The sequence below is a fragment of the Mytilus edulis genome, chromosome 13 (assembly GCF_963676685.1).
Source record: "Mytilus edulis chromosome 13, xbMytEdul2.2, whole genome shotgun sequence".
NCBI lineage: Eukaryota > Metazoa > Mollusca > Bivalvia > Mytilida > Mytilidae > Mytilus > Mytilus edulis.
Genome location: NC_092356.1, coordinates 7,585,370 through 7,606,918, shown reverse-complemented (window position 1 = coordinate 7,606,918; position 21,549 = coordinate 7,585,370). Strand labels below are relative to the sequence as shown.

The 21,549-nt window shown below is 33.5% G+C and overlaps 2 protein-coding genes across 2 annotated transcripts in view; both read left to right on the top strand.

Annotated features, from left to right (window-relative positions):
* Positions 1–21,549, top strand: part of LOC139502004 (uncharacterized) — a 165,999-nt gene that overhangs the window by 27,799 nt on the left and 116,651 nt on the right. The window lies entirely within an intron of this gene.
* Positions 696–18,648, top strand: LOC139501811 (uncharacterized). The gene is made up of 4 exons (XM_071291029.1): positions 696–774; positions 3,515–3,669; positions 5,439–5,694; positions 17,307–18,648. The coding sequence occupies exons 1-4, from the start codon at positions 696–698 to the stop codon at positions 18,131–18,133; spliced, it is 1,317 nt and encodes a 438-aa protein (XP_071147130.1). The 3' UTR covers positions 18,134–18,648.

Sequence of the window (21,549 nt, the reverse complement as noted above, 5' to 3'; positions counted from 1 at the left end):
TGTCGTAAATTATGTCCAAGAGAGTTTTCTGTATCTTTATAATTTAACTTCTAGGCGTTCATGTAAAGTAATGAAATTGTAAAGTACAAACATGTTAGTATGGAGTCAAACGTTGAAACTAGTAAAACTACTATGGTACCCGAAGAATACAGCTAAAATATCACATTTTGAGGTACCAAAAGTTCGCCCTTTTTTCCATTTGATATCACCGAATACAACTTTTTATTCGTTTGAGAATAAGGCATAATACATTTACATATTTGCTATATCACTCTTTGAACGATTGTTTACTTTAATGTGTTCTTGAACCACGGAGAATACGGATGTTATGAGAAGGAAAAAAGGGGACATTTTACCTTCAGCCAATATATACTTTGTAAGAGCTTTCGTAACCTCATGTTCATTTCTAACTCCACATACGTGACGACTGTTAATAAAATTATGTTGACCTATTCCAGTGATTGTATATTGTCTTCTTGATAGTTGAGGTCCATACGGTCTTTAACTGGGTTGTTCAAATATGCCTCCTACAGGTAATACTTCCGTGGCATATGCTTAATAGCAATGAACCAGCTAAAATTTCATCATTGTGTACAAGAAGCTTGCGTTTTGCAAGTGATTTTACCACACTGTCGTCCTGCTGGTTGCAGATGTTGTTAAATAGGCATAATGCTCGGATGTGCAACTGTGCCCCAATGGGTAGTAATCCTGTTAGGATGTTAACAGTTATGTCTGCTAAACATGTTGTAAATACACCTATGTCGTGTAATTGCAGTAATTCAGAATACACCTATGGACCAACTTCCCATGTTATAACAGGAGACCTTAACATCGTTCGCGACCGAGAGTTAAAATCATTCCTCAGTAAAGGACCTAAATATCGTCCCCCGTCAACTATTAACTGGAATGAGTGTCGTAATATCATCAACAACTCACTCCGTGCCTACTGTTTGAAATGGGTAAAACGGGAAAAAGCTGACAAAAAATCTTTGGACTCTTTTTTTAATTCAGTAATGAAGATAGTTGATATTCGAATACAACATTTTAAAGAACATTTTACCCTTAACAAAAACTATAAAAACCCTATTTCGCGTATCAAAAATAAACTAACAGAACTAGCCAAGGAATTTGTTTTTGTCCCGGCTGATAAAGCTGCTAATAATATCATTATTGTTTGACGTAAATTTTATATAGAGGTTCTGCAAAAGGAAATCACGAATTCACCAACATTCCAACTGACTTCATTTTCAGAAAACGACATCTGTAACAAACATAAACTTTTAGCTACTTCTTTACAAGCAGAACCAAACACAATGAAAGTCCCAACTATGTACTGGCTTCCGAAGCTGCACAAAAAACCTTACAAATATAGATTTATTTCATCTTCTAGCCATTGTTCAACTACTAAATTGTCTGTTTTACTTACTAGTACACTTAGTACAATAAAAAACCTGATAATAAATTGTTAAAATAAGGCCTTTGAAAATAGTGGAATTAATTACTTTTGGAGTGTCAAAAACTCGTTGGAAGTACTTGATAAATTGCATGCATATATTGGTGATTTTGAATCTGTTCAAAGTTTTGATTTTTCTACCCTATATACCACTTTGCCTCATATTCTTATTAAGAAAAAATTCACATCCCTAATTAACTGGGCATTTAAAAAGTCGGAATGCGAGTACATATGTTCAAACTCTTTTAGATCATTTTTTAGTAGCAATAAACAAAAGAACTATGTCAATTGGACATGCTTTGATACTATTTATGCACTTGAATTTTTACTTGATAACATTTTTGTTCGCTTTGGAGATTCCGTATATCGTCAAGTTATTGGAATTCCAATGGGGACTAACTGTGCACCACTTATTGCGGACCTGTTTTTGTATTGTTATGAGTTACAATTTATGACTAAAATTAGCAAAGACCCATCAAAACAACATTTGATACAAAAATTTAACAATACTTTTAGATATTTGGATGATATATTGGCTCTAAATAATGACGACTTCAGTATGTATACTAAAGAAATTTATCCTGTAGAACTTACTTTAAATAAAGCTAATGATAACAATGACCACTGCCCTTTCCTCGATCTTGATATCTATATCATAAACGGGAAGCTTAATACAAAAATTTATGATAAAAGAGATGATTTTTCATTTCCTATTGTTAATTATCCATTTTTAGATGGTGACGTTCCCTTGTCACCATCTTATGGTGTTTATATATCTCAACTTGTACGATTCGCTCGTGTATGTAACAATGTATTAGATTTTAACGAGAGAAATTTATGTATTACTGAAAAATTATTACACCAGGGTTTTCGATATCACAAACTGGTCAAAACATTTACTAAATTTTATCACCGGTATAAGGAAATAATTCGTAAATATAACTCAACATGCAGACATCTTATACGTTCAGGTATTTCACATCCAAAATTTTATGGAAATATTCTTTATAAAGCACAAAAATGTCAGTATTCTCCTCAGAAACTAACAAAACCTTTAAATAGACTTATTAAAAGGGGATATAGTTACGATACTGTTGTCAGGTCATTAAAGATTGCATATTTTGGCTTTAACATTGATTCACTGATAGGGTCTTTGCATCGGAACTAAACACATTTATTTCTAAAAAAACATTTGTTGGCATGACACGGGTTATGTTCTTCTCATATATTTTATGATAGTATGATACGAAACCCCTAACGGGAGGGATTGTACCTGATATTCATATGATGAAGACATAATCTTTCAATCAATTTAATTGAGGTCTGGAGCTGGCATGTCAGTTAACTGCTAGTAGTCTGTTGTTATTTATGTATTATTGTCATTTTATTTATTTTCTTTTGTTACATCTTTTGACATCGGACTCGGACTTCTCTTAAACTGAATTTTAATGTGCGTATTGTTATTCTTTTACTTTTCTACATTGGCTAGAGGTATAGGGGGAGGGTTGAGATCTCATAAACATGTTTAACCCCGCCGCAATTTTGCGCCTGTCCCAAGTCAGGAGCCTCTGGCCTTTGTTAGTCTTGTATGATTTTAAATTTTAGTTTCTTGTGTATAATTCGGAGTTTAGTATGACGTCCATTATCACTGTACTATTATGCATATTTTAGGGGCCAGCTGAAGGACACCTACGGGTGCGGGAATTCTCGCTACATTGAAGACCCATTGGTTGCCTTCGGCTGTTGTTTGCTCTATGGTCGGATGGTTGTCGCTTTGACATATTCACCAAGAGTAATATTTAAGAATAAACCTGATATATTTACCAATCTGCGCTCGGTTGATGATTACTTTTTATACGATTTGAAGCTTGTTTCACAATACATGTAGGAACTGCTTTAAAAGAACGTGTGATTGTTTGCTTGTAAGTATCATTGATAACGACGTTGTCTATATTTTTGGCATAATTGTTTGGCATTTTTCTACTGAGATCATTCTCCTCTTTATCTGAATAACTAAAAGATATCCAGGAATATTGATGACTTTTCATTTCTCCATTACAGCTCCTAGAAAATTCGACATAGTTGAATACACTGATTGTTCAATAACCTTTGAATGGTTTATTGATGTCCAAGACGAGTGCCTATCGTATGAGCTTGATCATCGACCTCCTCACGGAACAGATAACTTGCCTGTCACGACTTTCTCTTCTAAAGATGTAGAGGAATGGGAAAATGGACGACGCATGTACATACTTCAAAATCTGCTACCTGAAACATTTTATGAATTTAAACTGCGTTTTGTTTATAAAGATGCCAAAAGCCATTATTCGGAGTCTAAAACCAAGCAGACACTGAAACTAGGTAATGACAGTTTTTATTGTTATCTTACATTAATCGATTGTTTAACGTTACAAATTTATATGTTTTGACACCATCCGGATTATTTTGTTTGTTTACCAGTCTTAAATTTTAAGAGATTTAACTTTGTACCGTTGAAGGTTTTAATTATTTTAGTTTTCTCTGCTCTCAAACGTTTGATATTTTGTACCAACAGATGAATTTATTCCAACAAATCTTCAGAAATAAACAACCTAGAAAAAAGATATACAATCTAATCGTTACAATTATTTTGACAATGATGAATCGCAAATCCTTAGAAGAAGTGTTCGTTTACAAAACCGCAATCAGAGACTGTAATTATAATTGAGAACATTTTTTAATCGCAACTTGATTCAGAGATAGTTGTATATGTGATTCATAGACTTGAAAGTTTCAAATATTTCATTTCTTTTCATTTATAGATAATTTTCTTAATTTGGATAAATTGTTCATTGAGATTTTAATTGCACCAACTCGCGACCCCGAGTTTGTCGAGGATAAATAGAGACAATCACATTACGCGAAACATACATGTAGCTATACGCGTTAGCGCTCTCTATATGTAACGGCATGTTTGCTATGTGTTAACGTCAATTTATTCCAGCATTGAATCGTTTATTTGTATAGACGTCTTTTTCTCACTTCATAACACAACGCAATTCTACAATTATACGACCACGAGACAGTGAGACCCCTTTTTGGCTTCAAAATATAGCAGTTTTACAAAATTGTTAAAATGTAAACTTTTAGCTATTTATTGGAAAGTAGAATACTTCTATTACATAAATATGGGCTGTTTTTTTACAATAAAATGCACATATATCGAATACTAGCATCAATAAGTCATGCTAAATAACTGAAATCTTCACAATTTTAGCATTTGAGTTAAATTTTAGACGGTTTCTGTCTTAAATGGAAGTGACGACATTTATGTTTATTCTTAATATTTAAATGTTAGTTGTATTTGATGATGATACATAACATATATAAAGGATGAGAGTGAACACGGATGCGGCCACTTTCACTTTTGACCCAAACCATCTAAAAAGTTACCTATTATGGCATTTATGATAGATTTTTCATATAAAGCTTGAATTGGAGCGTCTTTAATGACTAAATCAGTTCAAATCTTTCACATAAACTAATTGAACCTACTGAAGTAGACACTTAAGTGTTTGAAAAATGTTCAAATCTTTCATCAGATGAACCTGAAATGTGAGGCCAAAATCGGCCTTTATTGGACCTACTCTTTTGACGATGCCAGAAGTTCGACCTCTATTTTCCTACGGTAATATTCCCGAATACAACTTGTAGAACTATTTTAAAATAAACCTTACATATTTGTCAATCTGTCCTCTGGTGATAATTAATATCTCGGTTTACGATTTTGAGCTTCTTTCACGATACATGTAGTAACCGAAAATCCTTTAGCAGAATATGTATCTGTCCTGTCATATTTTTTCATTGAACACGAAGTTGTCTGTATTTTTCGCTTAATTGTACGACATTAACCGCCTTAGATTATTATCTTCTTTCTCTGAATAACTAAAAGATATCCAGGTAGATCGATTACATTTTCATTTATTCACTAGAAGATTTGACATAGTTGAATGCACTGATTATTGATGTCCAAGACGAGTGCCTATCGTATGAGCTTCATCATCGACCTCCTCAAGGAATAAATAACCTGTCTGTCAGGACTTTCTCTTCTAAAGATGTAGTGGAAGGAGGTAATGGACGACGCATGTACACACTTCAAAATCTGCTACCTGAAACATGTTATGAATTTAAACTGCGTTCTGTTTATAAAGATGCCAAAAGCCATTATTCGCAGTCTAAAACCAAGCAGACACTGAAACTAGGTAGAGAAAGAATTTCATTTCCTTTTTTAATTTAAAAATAGTTTAGTGAAGAGCACTCGTCGACTAACAAAAGTTACATAAAATTGTCTCTTTTTGACCTTAATATTTAGACTTCTTTTCTGAAGGAATAATAGTATAAATCATGATGTAAAATTTCAAAAGCCATCATGCAGAATCCAAGTCTACGCAGAAATATAGTAGATTGGGAGAAACTATAAATAGCAAATATGATCATCATTTTTCATATAAGTCTTGTATTATGTTGTGCATGTTTAGGATGTTTTAGCCTAATACCAGACTAAATGTTACAGTTTGCGAGCTCCTCGTGAATTGAAATCAAGATAAGGACTTCGAACACGAAAATTTGTAAAGTGTTATTTGAAGTTGATACCAGTGTTGCTTGAAAAACTGAGTAATCCCCCAAGCTCAGTAGGCAATGTGTCAGTGTCGATATGATTTATAAGACATTTTTTCCTAAAATTCCAAAGGTTCCAATTCTCTCGGACAAAATTGATTGGTTTTTGTTTGCGAAATGTCCTGTGGCAAATATGTCATGCATGTTTAGGACGAGAACAATTTAAGTTATAGATAATGCATATTTTAAGGTTTTTCTTTCGTAGAACACACCGAGGGGTGTCAGGATTGATCAAATGAAAGACCGACCGGAGAGAGGTCTTTCTTTGAACAATCCTGACACCCCGAGGTGTGTTCTACGACAAGAAAAACCTTCAAGTATGCATTATCTGACTTATATACCGTCAACAAATATTAATTTTATAGACACCTCTATTAACCAGTAATTTAAAAAGTACTATCAAAAGCTGACTGAGGATAAACATTACTGTAGGAAGACTCATGCATGATCAATATGAACTTTCATTTTAATAAGAATTATCCTAAATATTTTTAAGGTGCAATGAATTTCAATTTTAATCACCGATAGATAACCCTTTCAGTCTTGATTTTTACACGAGTTATCTCCCATCAAAATGATGTCGCGATCCTATGTAAGCAATATTGCAACGGCCATGTTAGCAGTCCTTAGAGTGACGAATAAAAAAGTATTTGAAAGAGTTTGATTTGTTGTAAATATGATATAACACATTTTAAGTCACGAAATATTTCTCTGACTGACTTATGTATTTTGACAATTTGTTTCAATAGTAGAACATGTGCAAGAGGTTCTGTAACATATATATTCAATGGTTTGAAGGGCACCTTTGGTATAATTGAATTAAGGTTTCCAATTCGAAGCGGTGCATATCCAAGATTGTCAACCCTTAAAATGTCTTTCACTTATGACTGCACCCTTAAGAAAATAATATTTTACGGTTGATAATTCCGAATATTTTAACCCTTTCGATGATGCATATTTGTATACACTCGACGAAAAGTAAAAAAATAGTATAACATAAAAAATAACAAAAACTCTAACATCAAACTTATTGAAATCTTATATATTGCGTAATACACACATCCATTTTCTTTCACCTTTTTGAACCAAAAAAAAAACGGAAGTTAAAAGCTTGTAAAAAATCTGTACTAACCATGTTTTCTGTATTAGACCTCTTATTTAAAAAAAAAAAGTTCGTTATTCACCGTGTTTCGTGAAATCGGTAAAAAGATCAACGTGCGATTTTTTAATTGTTCGTTCATCGTGAAATGCAAATTTCATTTTGCGTTCTTCCGTGCAGGTACCACCCCTCTATGAACATCTGAAGATTTTTGGATTTGTAATATTTTTTTTGAATTATAGTTAGGAAAGTGGCCTTATCATGCAAATTTCCGTTCTGTGGACAGGTCCGGTTTAAAAAAATACAGATGTGAATAATGTATAAACGTTTCCTATTTCATGATTTGTGATGAAATAAGAAATTACTGTTCCCACTACCTCGGAAAAATTTGAAATTAGATGAATTCAGCTATTTTTATATCATTTTTAGTAATAAAGTCCCTAACGTCCCAACATATTTGTACATCCCTGGATATCAATAACACTAACGGTACCAATGTTATTGCACCAACGATTATTTCGACAATTGAGGTTTATTCAGTGATGCTCCTCGCCAAAACCAAATACAATACCTGGGAGAGTTGACAAAACAAATTGAAATTATTGTAAGCCTAATACCAGACTAAATGTTACAGTTTGCGAGCTCCTCGTGAATTGCAATCAAGATAAGGACTTCGAACAAGAAAATTTGTAAAGTGTTATTTGAAGTTGATACCAGTGTTGCTTGAAAAACTGAGTAATCCCCCAAGCTCAGTAGGCAGTGTGTCAGTGTCGATATGATTTATAAGACATTTTTTCCTAAAATTCCAAAGGTTCCAATTCCCTCGGACAAAATTGATTGGTTTTTGTTTGCGAAATGTCCTGTGGCAAATATGTCATGTATGTTTAGGACGAGAACAATTTAAGTTATAGATAATGCATATTTTAAGGTTTTTCTTGTCGTAGAACACACCGAGGGGTGTCAGGATTGATCAAATGAAAGGCCGACCGGAGAGAGGTCTTTCTTTGAACAATCCTGACACCCCGAGGTGTGTTCTACGACAAGAAAAACCTTCAAGTATGCATTATCTGACTTATATACCGTCAACAAATATTAATTTGATAGACACCTCTATTAACCAGTAATTTAAAAAGTACTAGCAAAAGCTGACTGAGGATAAACATTACTGTAGGAAGACTCATGCATGATCAATATGAACTTTCATTTTAATAAGAATTATCCTAAATATTTTTAAGGTGCAATGAATTTCAATTTTAATCACCGATAGATAACCCTTTCAGTCTTGATTTTTACACGAGTTATCTCCCATCAAAATGATGTCGCGATCCTATGTAAGCAATATTGCAACGGCCATGTTAGCAGTCCTTAGAGTGACGAATAAAAAAGTATTTGAAAGAGTTTGATTTGTTGTAAATATGATATAACACATTTTAAGTCACGAAATATATCTCTGACTGACTTATGTATTTTGACAATTTGTTTCAATAGTAGAACATGTGCAAGAGGTTCTGTAACATATATATTCAATGGTTTGAAGGGCACCTTTGGTATAATTGAATTAAGGTTTCCAATTCGAAGCGGTGCATATCCAAGATTGTCCACCCTTAAAATGTCTTTCACTTATGAATGCACCCTTAAGAAAATAATATTTTACGGTTGATAATTCCGAATATTTTAACCCTTTCGATGATGCATATTTGTATACACTCGAAGAAAAGTAAAAAAATAGTATAACATAAAAAATAACAAAAACTCTAACATCAAACTTATTGAAATCTTATATATTGCGTAATACACACATCCATTTTCTGTCACCTTTTTGAACCAAAAAAAACGGAAGTTAAAAGCTTGTAAAAATTCTGTACTAACCATGTTTTCTGTATTAGACCTCTTATTTACGACCAGTCCTCAGACACTGAATTGTATTAAGTGACCAATTTATAATGTTTGTTTAAGTCATTGGTTAATAACTTTTCGTATTGCGTCAATGTAAGGTAAACATTTAAAAATGTGTAAATACGCAACCTCTGAAACAGTTGTAATTACTTTACCTTCGTCAAATTTGAAATTTTAGTATTATACCAGGTCAAATCGGTCAGTGCTTTTCTATGGAAATGTATTTCTACGCAGTCTTTGTTGTAAGGGAGCAACCATTTAACTTAAAAAAAAGTGGGGTCATAGTTTTTTGTCTGAGTCAGATTTTTTTTTCGACTCTATCAATTAAATTATTTTTGTTTTAAATTTAACACTATAAGGTCTAGAGAAAATCTACATTCAGAATATATTTTTTTATACTCTGCTTGACCACCATTTTTTTTTTTTATCAAATTGGGGATCAGAATTTTTCTTTAGTGAAAAGTCACAATGCCAATATATAGAACACATATTTAAAAACAAATATCCAACAGAATGATACCATATGAAGAGGGTGGTAAAGGGTTAATTTCATGCAATGGGATTTGCCATTTTTATTTCACGTGCATCCATGAAAAAGGTTCGTTATTCACCGTGTTTCGTGAAATCGGTAAAAAGATCAACGTGCGATTTTTTAATTGTTCGTTCATCGTGAAATGCAAATTTCATTTTGCGTTCTTCCGTGCAGGTACCACCCCTCTATGAACATCTGAAGATTTTTGGATTTGTAATATTTTTTTTTGAATTATAGTTAGGAAAGTGGCCTTATCATGCATTTTCCGTTCTGTGGACAGGTCCGGTTTAAAAAAATACAGATGTGAATAATGTATAAACGTTTCTTATTTCATGATTTGTGATGAAATAAGAAATTACTGTTCCCACTACCTCGGAAAAAGTTGAAATTAGATGAATTTAGCTATTTTTATATCATTTTTAGTAATAAAGTCCCTAACGTCCCAGCATATTTGTACATCCCTGGATATCAATAACACTAACGGTACCAATGTTATTGCACCAACGATTATTTCGACAATTGAGGTTTATTCAGTGATGCTCCTCGCCAAAACCAAATACAATACCTGGGAGAGTTGACAAAACAAATTGAAATTATTTTAAGCCTAATACCAGACTAAATGTTACAGTTTGCGAGCTCCTCGTGAATTGCAATCAAGATAAGGACTTCGAACACGAAAATTTGTAAAGTGTTATTTGAAGTTGATACCAGTGTTGCTTGAAAAACTGAGTAATCCCCCAAGCTCAGTAGGCAGTGTGTCAGTGTCGATATGATTTATAAGACATTTTTCCCTAAAATTCCAAAGGTTCCAATTCCCTCGGACAAAATTGATTGGTTTTTGTTTGCGAAATGTCCTGTGGCAAATATGTCATGCATGTTTAGGACGAGAACAATTTAAGTTATAGATAATGCATATTTTAAGGTTTTTCTTGTCGTAGAACACACCGAGGGGTGTCAGGATTGATCAAATGAAAGACCGACCGGAGGGAGGTCTTTCTTTGAACAATCCTGACACCCCGAGGTGTGTTTTACGACAAGAAAAACCTTCAAGTATGCATTATCTGACTTATATACCGTCAAAAAATATTAATTCTATAAAGATTTGTAAAATTTAGTATCCTATTTTACCGATAATACTAAAGTGGGATATTCCTTTCTAATGCGTTCAGGTTTTAATACGCCCTGCGGCTCATGTAGAATGTGAAATAAAACTTACTAAATGATTTAGATATAAACCTTTTAAAAATCATTATCCATACACAATAAAAATATTACTGTAACTGCATGAAGTAAGACACAAATTTATTGTTACCATCCGATAACGGTGTATGACAAATACAAGACACATTGTAAGTAATTTATTGTACCACTTAGCTTATGGAAAAGGGGGAGGAGGTATGTTTTTTTTTCTATTTGTTATGTTATTTCTGTTGCGGAAAAGTGGTTATTTTTTTAACAATTTTACTTGAATCGAAAAATTCAGAAAGATTGTCTTTTGAATAGCAATACATTTTATTAAAAGATAATCAGGATATAATTATATACCCTCCGCACCCGACCCTTTCGTGAGTTACGTTAATGTTATTCAATAGATAAAATATAAGATTATCTTATTAGTTGATCATCTGATAGAGTAAAAGGTATACATAAATTTTAAAAAGTTAAGAACTGACACGAAGACGAATATAAATACATGGAGGTCACAGTATGATTTCCTATTCAGTGTGTATCGTTCTGAACATGCATGAAATATTTGCCACTGGACGTTAAGCAAGCAACCAAAAATCAATCAACCTATTCAGTTTGACTCAATAAGATTTTCAAAATCTTACACACGAATATGTTAAATCTGGATTGATATTATGAAAGTCTACATTAAAATTCATCTGACATACATGATAATGTTTCTTTATTGTAGCGATAAATTAACAAAACTTCACGTTATTTGTTTCTAAAACTAAAATGCGGGACTACAATGACGGTTTCTTTTACACCTATCGATTGAACTTTAAAAAATAAATTTCCAAATCGGCAACAAAAAACTATTAGACGAATAAAGTTTTGAAGTAAATCATAGATTGCATGTTTATCAAGGAAAATAATGACCTCACACAGGTCATTATTTTATGCCTTGGAGCATAAATGTATATCATTGAAACATGGTATCGTCCGGGGTGATTCTGAAAATGAATAACCTGACGTTCTGAAAGAAAATAACTCCATATAGGTATATAAGAATAAATACATTAGGTAAGTTATGTTAAAGAGGTTGTTTGGGATGCAGGTCGGGAGAATTTTGACTGATACTGAGAAATGAGTGAATATTAGACACAGACAGAAAATTTGACTTACAACTGGCCACCTGCAGACCTTGCAGAGATTAATTGCAAGAGGTCTTACTGTACAGAGAGCATGTCAGTCTCTCTACATGAGGCTTCGGATTAAACGTCCTCTTCCTGACCGGAATTGGCTGCGTACTTGTACATCCAACAAAGCCAACATCACGCTCCACTTTGGCATGGGTTCTACTGCCGGTAGGTAGAAGACCTTAGTGACCATATCTTTGTTCCCCACTCCTCCTTGGGGTTCTTGTTCAGATGAAGGCAGCAGACTTAACTTTAGTGTTAGATCCATGATTTTTGTTATTAGTTGTTATTGACTTTGAACTATCTGTTAGTAACTGCTAGTACTTTCAGTTCTGTACTTAGTGTCTTTTTGTTGTTGGGATGTACAAGTACCCGGCCACGTTCACACTGCGTTTTTGTTAGATGTATTTCTAGTTGTATCCATCTGATTAGTTAAGCCTTTTTCAACTGATTTTTTTAGTCTTCTTATGTTTTACCACTGTCCAAGTTGGTTATCATACCACATCTTTTTTTATATTAAATTATAAGTTAGGTATAGTGGTTAACCTTCTGACTATCTCTAAATAATTGTCAAAAAAACCAACTTCCCAATGAGAAACAAATATTACTTGGTAATAATACGCGTACGGCTTTCATCAAATTAAACTTTCAGAAGCACAACATTAGACTAAAGTCTCTAAATTTCACCATTTCAACAAATTTAACAAACAACAGATTAAGCTATTATAAGTTCTATTTATATTAAACTGTATGACATGTTTTAAGTGTATTTGTGTGTTCATATTTAGAAATTAGGGAGGTATATATATATAAAAAGAAGATGTTGTATGATTGCTAATGAGACAACTCTCCACAAGAGACCAAAATGACACAGAAATTAACAACTATAGGTCACCGTAAGGCCTTCAACAATGATCAAAGCCCAAATACATAGTCAGCTATAAAAAGCCCCGAAATGACAATGTAAAACAATTCAAACAAGAAAACTAACGGCCTTATTAATGTAACCCATAGACAAACGGCAATTACTGAATTACAGGCTCCTGACTTGGCACAGGTACATACATATAGAATGTGGCGGGGTTAAACATGTTAGCGGGATCCCAACCCTCCCCCTAACCTGGGACAGTGGTATAATAGTACAACATAAGAACGAACTATAAAAACCAGTTGAAAAAGGCTTAACTCATCAGATGAACTAAAATACATGCGGACGTGTCAGGGTACATGATCACAAACCTATACCACATTCCCCAAATGAAACAAAAATACAATGAGATTTGACAAGAAACAACGACTGACATGCTAAGTTTCATGACATCAGACAGAAAGACATATGTCCAGATTAAACAGTGTTGCTTTAGACCTATAATACATATTAGAACCATTATTCAGGAAAGCTTATTGTTTGTTTAAATGGTCACAAATTAAACTGGCAAAAACAGTAAAAGTCCTGTTATTCCTTAATGTAATTTGAACCTTAAATAAATTTAATCTTGAACATTTAAGATTGAGTCATAATGATTGATTGTTGATTATTGGTTTCTGAACGTCAAGTGGCAAATATTTCATGCATGTACTTGCCGAGAACAAATTAACAATAAAAACAATAGGTAGGTCCTGTACATGTAAAAGAGGTCGTCCGGGAGGAAGGTCATGTAAATTTGGACTGCCACCGAAAAATGAGGGTATATTGGATAGGGGCCGAAATTTAACCTTTCAACAGGCCACCTACGGACCGCTCAATGATTTGCTGAATGGGTTCTTAACGTGCCATGAGCGTGTCAAGTTCTTTACAATCGGCATCGGATTTAACGTCTCCATTCTGACCGTTTTTGATACATCCCGCACAGCAAAACAATCGCCCAGCTTAGGCGGAGGTTGTACTGACGGTCGGAGGAAGATGGTGATCATATTTCTATTCCCCGGACTCTCTTGGAAATTGTTGAAAGCCATGTGCTTTTTAGCGGGAAAATTCGGGAAACCCCTTAACAGGAAACAGTTACATTTCATTGTTATTTATAGACATATTACAAAGTTTTTACATAGATTATTTTGAGTGAAAATATAGGTCTGGCAGAAATGTGATGGGTCTGTCAAAACTTCGTACCCTGTAGGCCCCAATGTCTGACAGGAAAAAAAAACTGTTTGCATCTCTGACTTGGGAGGAGTCATACTGAATAATTGTGGATTATTTATTATCGTGGATTAAGGTTATTTGATTTCGTGGTTTAAACAAAATTTGCATATAAACCTTTATCTGAAAGTATTTTTATATAGCATGTCATCAATGAGTTACCAAATATCATGACAGTCGGCGACAACGATTGCCTGGATAAGGATATTTATGATCACCATTGGTCTTCTTCCAACCGGTAGTACAACATTCGCCTAAGCTGGGCGATTTTTTGGCTGTGCGGGATGTATTAAGTACGGTCAGATTGGGGACAGCTGTCATTACCCTAGTTCTTTTTAAACGTCCTATTCTGATTTGAAGTGGATACGTATGTATACATCTCACAGAACTACGTGAAGTCACTTGAGGAGAAACAGTAGCCTTAAAACGGAGCAATGTGTTCCAATTTTTCTATCGTGGGTAGTAGAGGGGCTCCCTTGCAAAGCTTGCTCCAAACCAGAAATTTTTGAAGAAAGTTATCCTTCAATAGTATGTGCATATTTATGATTTACATTTTCCCCACATTAAAAATTAAAGTTTTATTCATGAAGAATATTTTGAACGAAACTAAACATCGGTCACCACAATCCGCAGAGACATGTTTTCTTACTAGTAACATCATTAAATATCAGTTGCTTACTTGTTGTTTGCTTTACGATCAATGGCAAATATTTCATAAATTTTCAAGACGAGAACAAATTAAGAATACATTTAAAATGCAAGTACTGTCTGTAAAGTGAGACAATTTAAAATTCCTATTAAAAAAACAAAACCGCTCTACTAGCCAACATTGCCGGTGAAAGCTTATTGTTGGTTTAAATGGTCACAAATACAACTGACAATTGAAAAAAAAACCCCGTATTTCCTTTTCTTTTTTACGTAATTTGTACCTCAAATTAACTTAATCTGGACCATTTAAGATTGAGTTATAATGATTGATTGTTGATTGCAGGTTAAGGACGATATCAAACATACAATAAACACGATAGATAATTCCTGTATGTAATAGAAGTCGGGATGAAGGTCGGGGATATTTAGTCTGCTACAGGAAAATGAGGGTATATAGGATAGGCACAGAAATTTAGCGTAACAATAGGCCACCTACGAACCGCTCAAAGAGTTGTAGCAAGTATTCTTAACGTGCAAAGATCGTTGATCTCGCTTTACACGGGGCTTCAGGTCTAACGTCCCCAATCTGACCGAACGTGGCTGCGTACTTGATAAATCCCGCACAGCCGAATGGACGCCCAACTTTGCAAGGGTTTTACTGCCGGTCGGAGGAAGACCAATAGGGACCATATTTCTATTCTTCAGTCACCCTTGTGTGAGTCATAATGAATACTGTGGATAATTTCTTTTCGTGGATTGCAAATCTTTATCTTACATCATATTCAACGTTCTAATTCTGAACTGACGTGGATGCGTATTTATACATCCCACATAACTACATGAAAAATCCCGGAGGCGACACCTTGGTCTTAAACGGATAGATTTGTACCGATTTTTCTATCGTAGTTAGTTGGGGGCTCATCGAAAGACATCATGTTCTAAGATGTGCATAATTATAATATTTATGTTCTCCCAAATCATTAAAAAAATATATTTAGCAAGAATATTTGTTCATGAAACTAATCATCGGCCACCACAATCCGCAGAGACATGTTTCCAGACTTGTAAGGTCATAAAAAGATCAATCTATTAATTGCTGTTTGCTTTACGTTCAGTGTTAAATGTTTCATTCATTTTCAAGAAAACAAATTGTGGGAAAAAATAAAACATGTGAATACGTCCCCTACGAAACGGTCACCTACGAAACAAGTATGGGAGAGAAACGTTTCGTAAGGGACACTACCACTACCATGCAGTCTTCTTTACTCTTTTTTCAATTATATTCGTGCAAAGCAAATACCAAGGGTTTGTTTCATGTAATTTTTATTATGTTTTTATTAACATAGAATAGGGTTGATGTCAACTACGAAACTTTTTGTCCACTACGAAACGGATTTGTCACCTACGAAACGCATCAAAATGTCCACTACGTAACACGAGTTGTACCTTCATATGTGAAGTACTGTCTAATCTTTATCGATAAAAAATGGTTCTCCAATTCAGAAAATAAATAGATTCCTAGTATATAAAGTAAACAAACTTGAATGTCTATAGGAAACATTTAAAATTGCAAACATATGTGTGTTTAGAAGCAGTTTCGTAGGGGACAAAAGTCCCCTACGAAACAGTACTCAAATTATGAAAAAAATATCATTTTAAGGAGTATTTAAGATTGCACTTTTGTTTACAAACAGGTCTATAATAGAGGTATTAAATTTTAGACAAGTTGATTTTCCATTTTCTTTAAGTCTGAAATATACGCTTTTATTGAAAAACGCCCTCGTACATTAAAATGTCACGACCCATGAATTTATTTCATGACACATTTATTACCCGTTCAAATAATTCTTAGTTATCAGTACTTTTTTTTAATTTGATTAAAAAGTGGAAACACATATATACAGATATTCAATAGAAAGATAAAAATTATATACTCATTTACATTTTACCTGGGTAGAATTGCAAAACGTAAAATAACAAAAATACCGAACTCCGAGAAAATTTCTTAACGGACAGTCCCTAAGCAAAGGTCAAAACCAAGAGCACAAACACATCAAAAGAATGGATAACAACCCACTGATATATTTGATACATAAAAAAGGCACCTTTCCTAGCGAAACCTCTTTGAAAATCCTTAATATAGAAAGAGATCCCCCCTTTTTTCCGTTATTCGGATAAATGAAGTCAAACATATATTTTACTGTATTGGTAAATCAATTACATGACTGTGCTCTACATATATCTGTTTATCAATCTCTGTCATTTTACACTTTTCATGTAACTTTTTTACGGTTTTTTTTTAATTATACGAGTTCCAAGTGACAATTATTCAAATACATCGTTAACACTGGAGAGAAAAGAGGTGGTGAAAAAATCAATTATTATACATAATATAGAATGCAAAATTATTTTTGTTTACATTCTTTAATCCACTTTACTGTAATTTTTTGTAAACTGCATTATAAATAAGATAATCGATTGGTGAAGTAACTAATTCAATACTTGATTATTTATTTTAGAAAATGAACCAAACAAAGAAATGCAGGATCAAACATCTGTCAAAACCAACCTTCCTGTTTCTGTCACTTTGCGCCAACAGTTAAATATTAAAAACTCAAAGAATCAGAATCCGATGATTTCTAGCTGTATCAAAATAGGCAATACATTAGTATTTGACGACTATTTGAATGAACAACTTATTATTTGTAATTCAGACGGTTCTGATATCGATCACATTTCTCTGTCCTATGAACCACGTTATATAACAGAGATAGATAGTAATACTGTAGCAGTATCCTGTATTGACTGTATCATACTGATAATAAATATATCTACACGTTCTGTCACCAGTACAATCAGTAAGACCAGAGATAACTGCTGGGGAATATCATATAATGATACTAACCTGTACGTTATTATTGATAAGAGAACAATACATGTGATAGACCTGACAGGTAAAGTAATACGTACTATACGGGTACCTCCATCCTTGATCAACGACATTACAGTAGACAGAGACAGGTTGGTCTGTAAAAACAATTCAACAATATACTGCTGCTCGTTAGAAGGAAAGTTAATGTGGAAGTTTAAAAAGGTTAAATTTCGAGATTTACGAGGTGTGACAACAGATAACGAGGGGAATGTCTATGTCACTAATGCGATGACACACACTGTAATAGTTGTATCTGATGATGGTAAACATCATAGAGAACTTCTAACTGAATCAGATGGATTGAATAAACCGTTGGGAATTTATTTTAACAAAAAAGAAAATACTCTTCTTGTTTGTAATTATGAAGGAAAATCAAATGTTTTTCTTTTCGACGTGAAACATAAATTAACATGAATCATTCTTTCAGACAATGAGTTTATTCGGACTCGGTTCTGTTTGTGTGTTAAGTCATCCATTATATCTTCTATTTATTTGTGTTTTCTTTGCTATAAATCTAAATTAATTGATTGTAACAATCTGTACAGTTATATTCAGATTAAAGACAATACTAACAATTTTGCTATGTACATGTTATGTGTGATCAACGCTTAAATTTCATGTGTGACAACAAATCAACTGTATATGGGAATGTAATGTAATGCTGTAAAGATGTGTTGTTCTGTGATACACATCCACTAACTGTTTGATTTTTTAAAAAGAAAACAAAATTCAAATTATTTTGCATGATATCTTTTAAAACCATTTATACATTGTTTAAGAGGACATTTTTATTTAAGTCATATGCATATCCTCAGCATTATTTTTGGTATTCGAAACAAATATTCTATACGAATGTGTTGGTTTTAAATAAAATCGAAACACATTAAAAATTGTATTGTGTAGTTGGTTTGCTGTCTCATTGACTGGTACTCCCTGATTGACTGGTACTCCCTAATTCACTGGTACTTCGGTTTTCATTTCATTTCTTTTGTTTTCAACTTGGAAGACTTACATCAATATAGACTGCCAATTTGTTCTCGTACTGGATAGGCATGACATACTTGCCACTTGACGACAAACAACAGATTAAGCTATTATAAGTTCTATCTATATTAAACTGTATGACATGTTTTAAGTGTATTCGTGTGTTCATATTTAGAAAAAAGTAAAGTATATATAAAAAGGAGGTGTGGTATGATTGCTAATGAGACAACTTTCCACAAGAAACCAAAATGACACAGAATTTAACAACTATAGGTCACCGTACGGCCTTCAACAATGCACAAAGCCCATACCGCATAGTCAGATGTAAAAGGCTCCGAAATGACAGTGTAAAACAATTCAAACGAGAAAACTAATGGCATAGCTTCTAATATAGAAAAAAATGAACGAAACACAAATATGTAACACATAAACAAACGACAACCACTGAATTACAGGCTCCTGACTTAGGACAGGCACATACAAACATAATGTCGCGGGGTTAAACGTGTTAGCGGGATCCCAACCCTTCCCTTACATGGGACAGCGGTATAACAGTACAATATAAGAACTATAAAAATCAGTTGAAAAAGGGCTTAACTCGTCAGATGGACAAAAATACAAGTGGACGTGGCCGGGTACTTTTACATCCCAACAACAAAAAGACACTATGAACATATCTGAGAGTACTCGCAGTTAAGTGACAGCTAGTTCAAAGCTACTAACAACTAATAAAAACAATCATGCATCTAAGACTAACTAATCAATCTGTACACATCCAACATCCAATGGATTTAGTGTAAAGACGTCATAAACAGTCGAGAGAAAAACATGACCTTGTGCAATGCCAAGATACAGGTATCGACAGATTGTAGATCCATGAATGTGTATATGTGTACCTTACCTAATAATGACCTCACGGTTCCGCTAGAAAGCAAGCTAACCAAAGATATTACCTTTACCTACACCATCAATGCAATCGGCTGTAATTGGTTTATTCGATTCAGATTTGTTTACATAGAGTCATTCGAAATGAATTTATGGGTTTGTGTTATCACCCGAATACAAATTCAACTTGATGGATTATATTACAGAATCACTACAATAGTATCTTAAAGGATGAAAATTTGTTTTTAACTAAAAGCATGTAGTTGTTCATGTTTGTAATATATGATTGCCGCTTAAAGAAACAGCTATACATGTACATGCTATTTGTTGAACATTTTGCATCCGTCAAGGACATGTTGTTAATGGCTCATTTTTGTGCATCCTATAAGAACCAGCAACTATTTTTTATGTAGTACTACATATTATAAATTTGAACTTTTTGAAATGTTGTATGTTTTTGTTCATGTTACACAATGTGTAATGTTTTTATTTTAACCCACCGCAAGTGTTTTGCGTTTTCAATAAAGATTATTATAAAAATCTTAATCATATATGTGTATGTCTTTAATCTTAAACTGTCCTCAATATAAAAACTTTAAAAAATTAAGTTTGTCATTATTATTCTTCAGTTCATTGTCCCTTATAGCATTAACAACAACCAAACACAACCTCATGTATGTTTTGGTAGACATAACTGTACGAAGAACCTCAATTTTCTCCTGTCTGCTCCTATATTTGCCACTAAACGTTGTAGAAACCACCTTTAATATTTCACGTCCTTGCGAAAACGAAGGCCAGAGAAAGAAAGCCAAAGTGGTATACGTCAATGACATCATACGCAAACGAAAAATGATATGTGACCACAAAACATAAGTCAAAGATGTAATATATGTGAAGGAGACAGTAACAAAACGACAAAAAAGGAAAACAGGTTTGTCATCGATCAAACGTATTCGTTCAGTGGGGTATATACAAAAGTTAGTCCTGGTATATATGATGAGTTTATTTATGTTCACTTGAGTTAATATGTCTTTTGATTGAGTTAAGACATGTCAATTCATATGTTATAGTGTGCAATTGTTTGCACCTCTCCTTAGTCAGGAATCATCTGATGTTCAGTATTGGTCGATTGTTGTCGTGGTTCATACGCGTTTCTCGGTTTTTCTTTATATTATACCGTTGGTTTTCCCGTTTAAATGGTTTTAAATAAGTAATTTCTGAGGCACTTTATAGCTTGCAGTTCTATGTGAGGCAACGCTTCGTGTTGAAGACCGTACTTTGACCTATAAAGGTTTACTGTTATAAATTCTGGCTTTTATGCAGATTTGGCTAATTGGCACTCATACCACATGTACATCTTCAATGAGACTATACCATTACGACGCAGATAATTAAACACATGGTGAATGTACGTCATTGAAAACCCCACGACTCAGATGATAAAAACATATGTAATATACGTCAATGAGACTATACCCTAACGATGCAGATAATAAAAAGATGTGGAATATACGTAAATGAGACTATACCCTTACATCGCAGAAAAAAAAAAGATGCGAAATATTCGTCAATGAGACTATGTCTTTACGACGCAGATAATGAAAAGATGTGTAATATACGTTGATGAGACAATAAACTTTCGACGCAGATAATAAAACGATGTTGAATATACGTCAATGAGACTATACTCTTACGACGCAGATAATAAAAAGATATGTAATATACGTCATTGAGATTATACCTTTACGACGCAGATAATTAAAAAGATGTGAAATAACCGTCTATGAGACTATACTCTTACGACACAGATAATAAAACGATGTAAAATATACGTCAATAAGACTATATACCCTTACATCGCAGATAAAAAAAAAGACATGGAATATACGTCATTGAGATTATACCTTTACGACGCAGATAATAAAAAGATGTGAAATATACGTCTATGAGACTATACCCTT

What these genes read in the sequence shown, in the direction of transcription:
- LOC139501811 (XM_071291029.1), top strand. Translation starts at nt 696, where the DNA reads ATGGGTAGTAATCCTGTTAGGATGTTAACAGTTATGTCTGCTAAACAT. An exon ending in CGACTTTCTCTTCTAAAGAT is followed by an intron (nt 3,670 to 5,438) that starts GTAGAGGAATGG and finishes GATTTGACATAG; the next exon opens with TTGAATGCACTGATTATTGA. An exon ending in CAAGCAGACACTGAAACTAG is followed by an intron (nt 5,695 to 17,306) that starts GTAGAGAAAGAA and finishes TATTTATTTTAG; the next exon opens with AAAATGAACCAAACAAAGAA.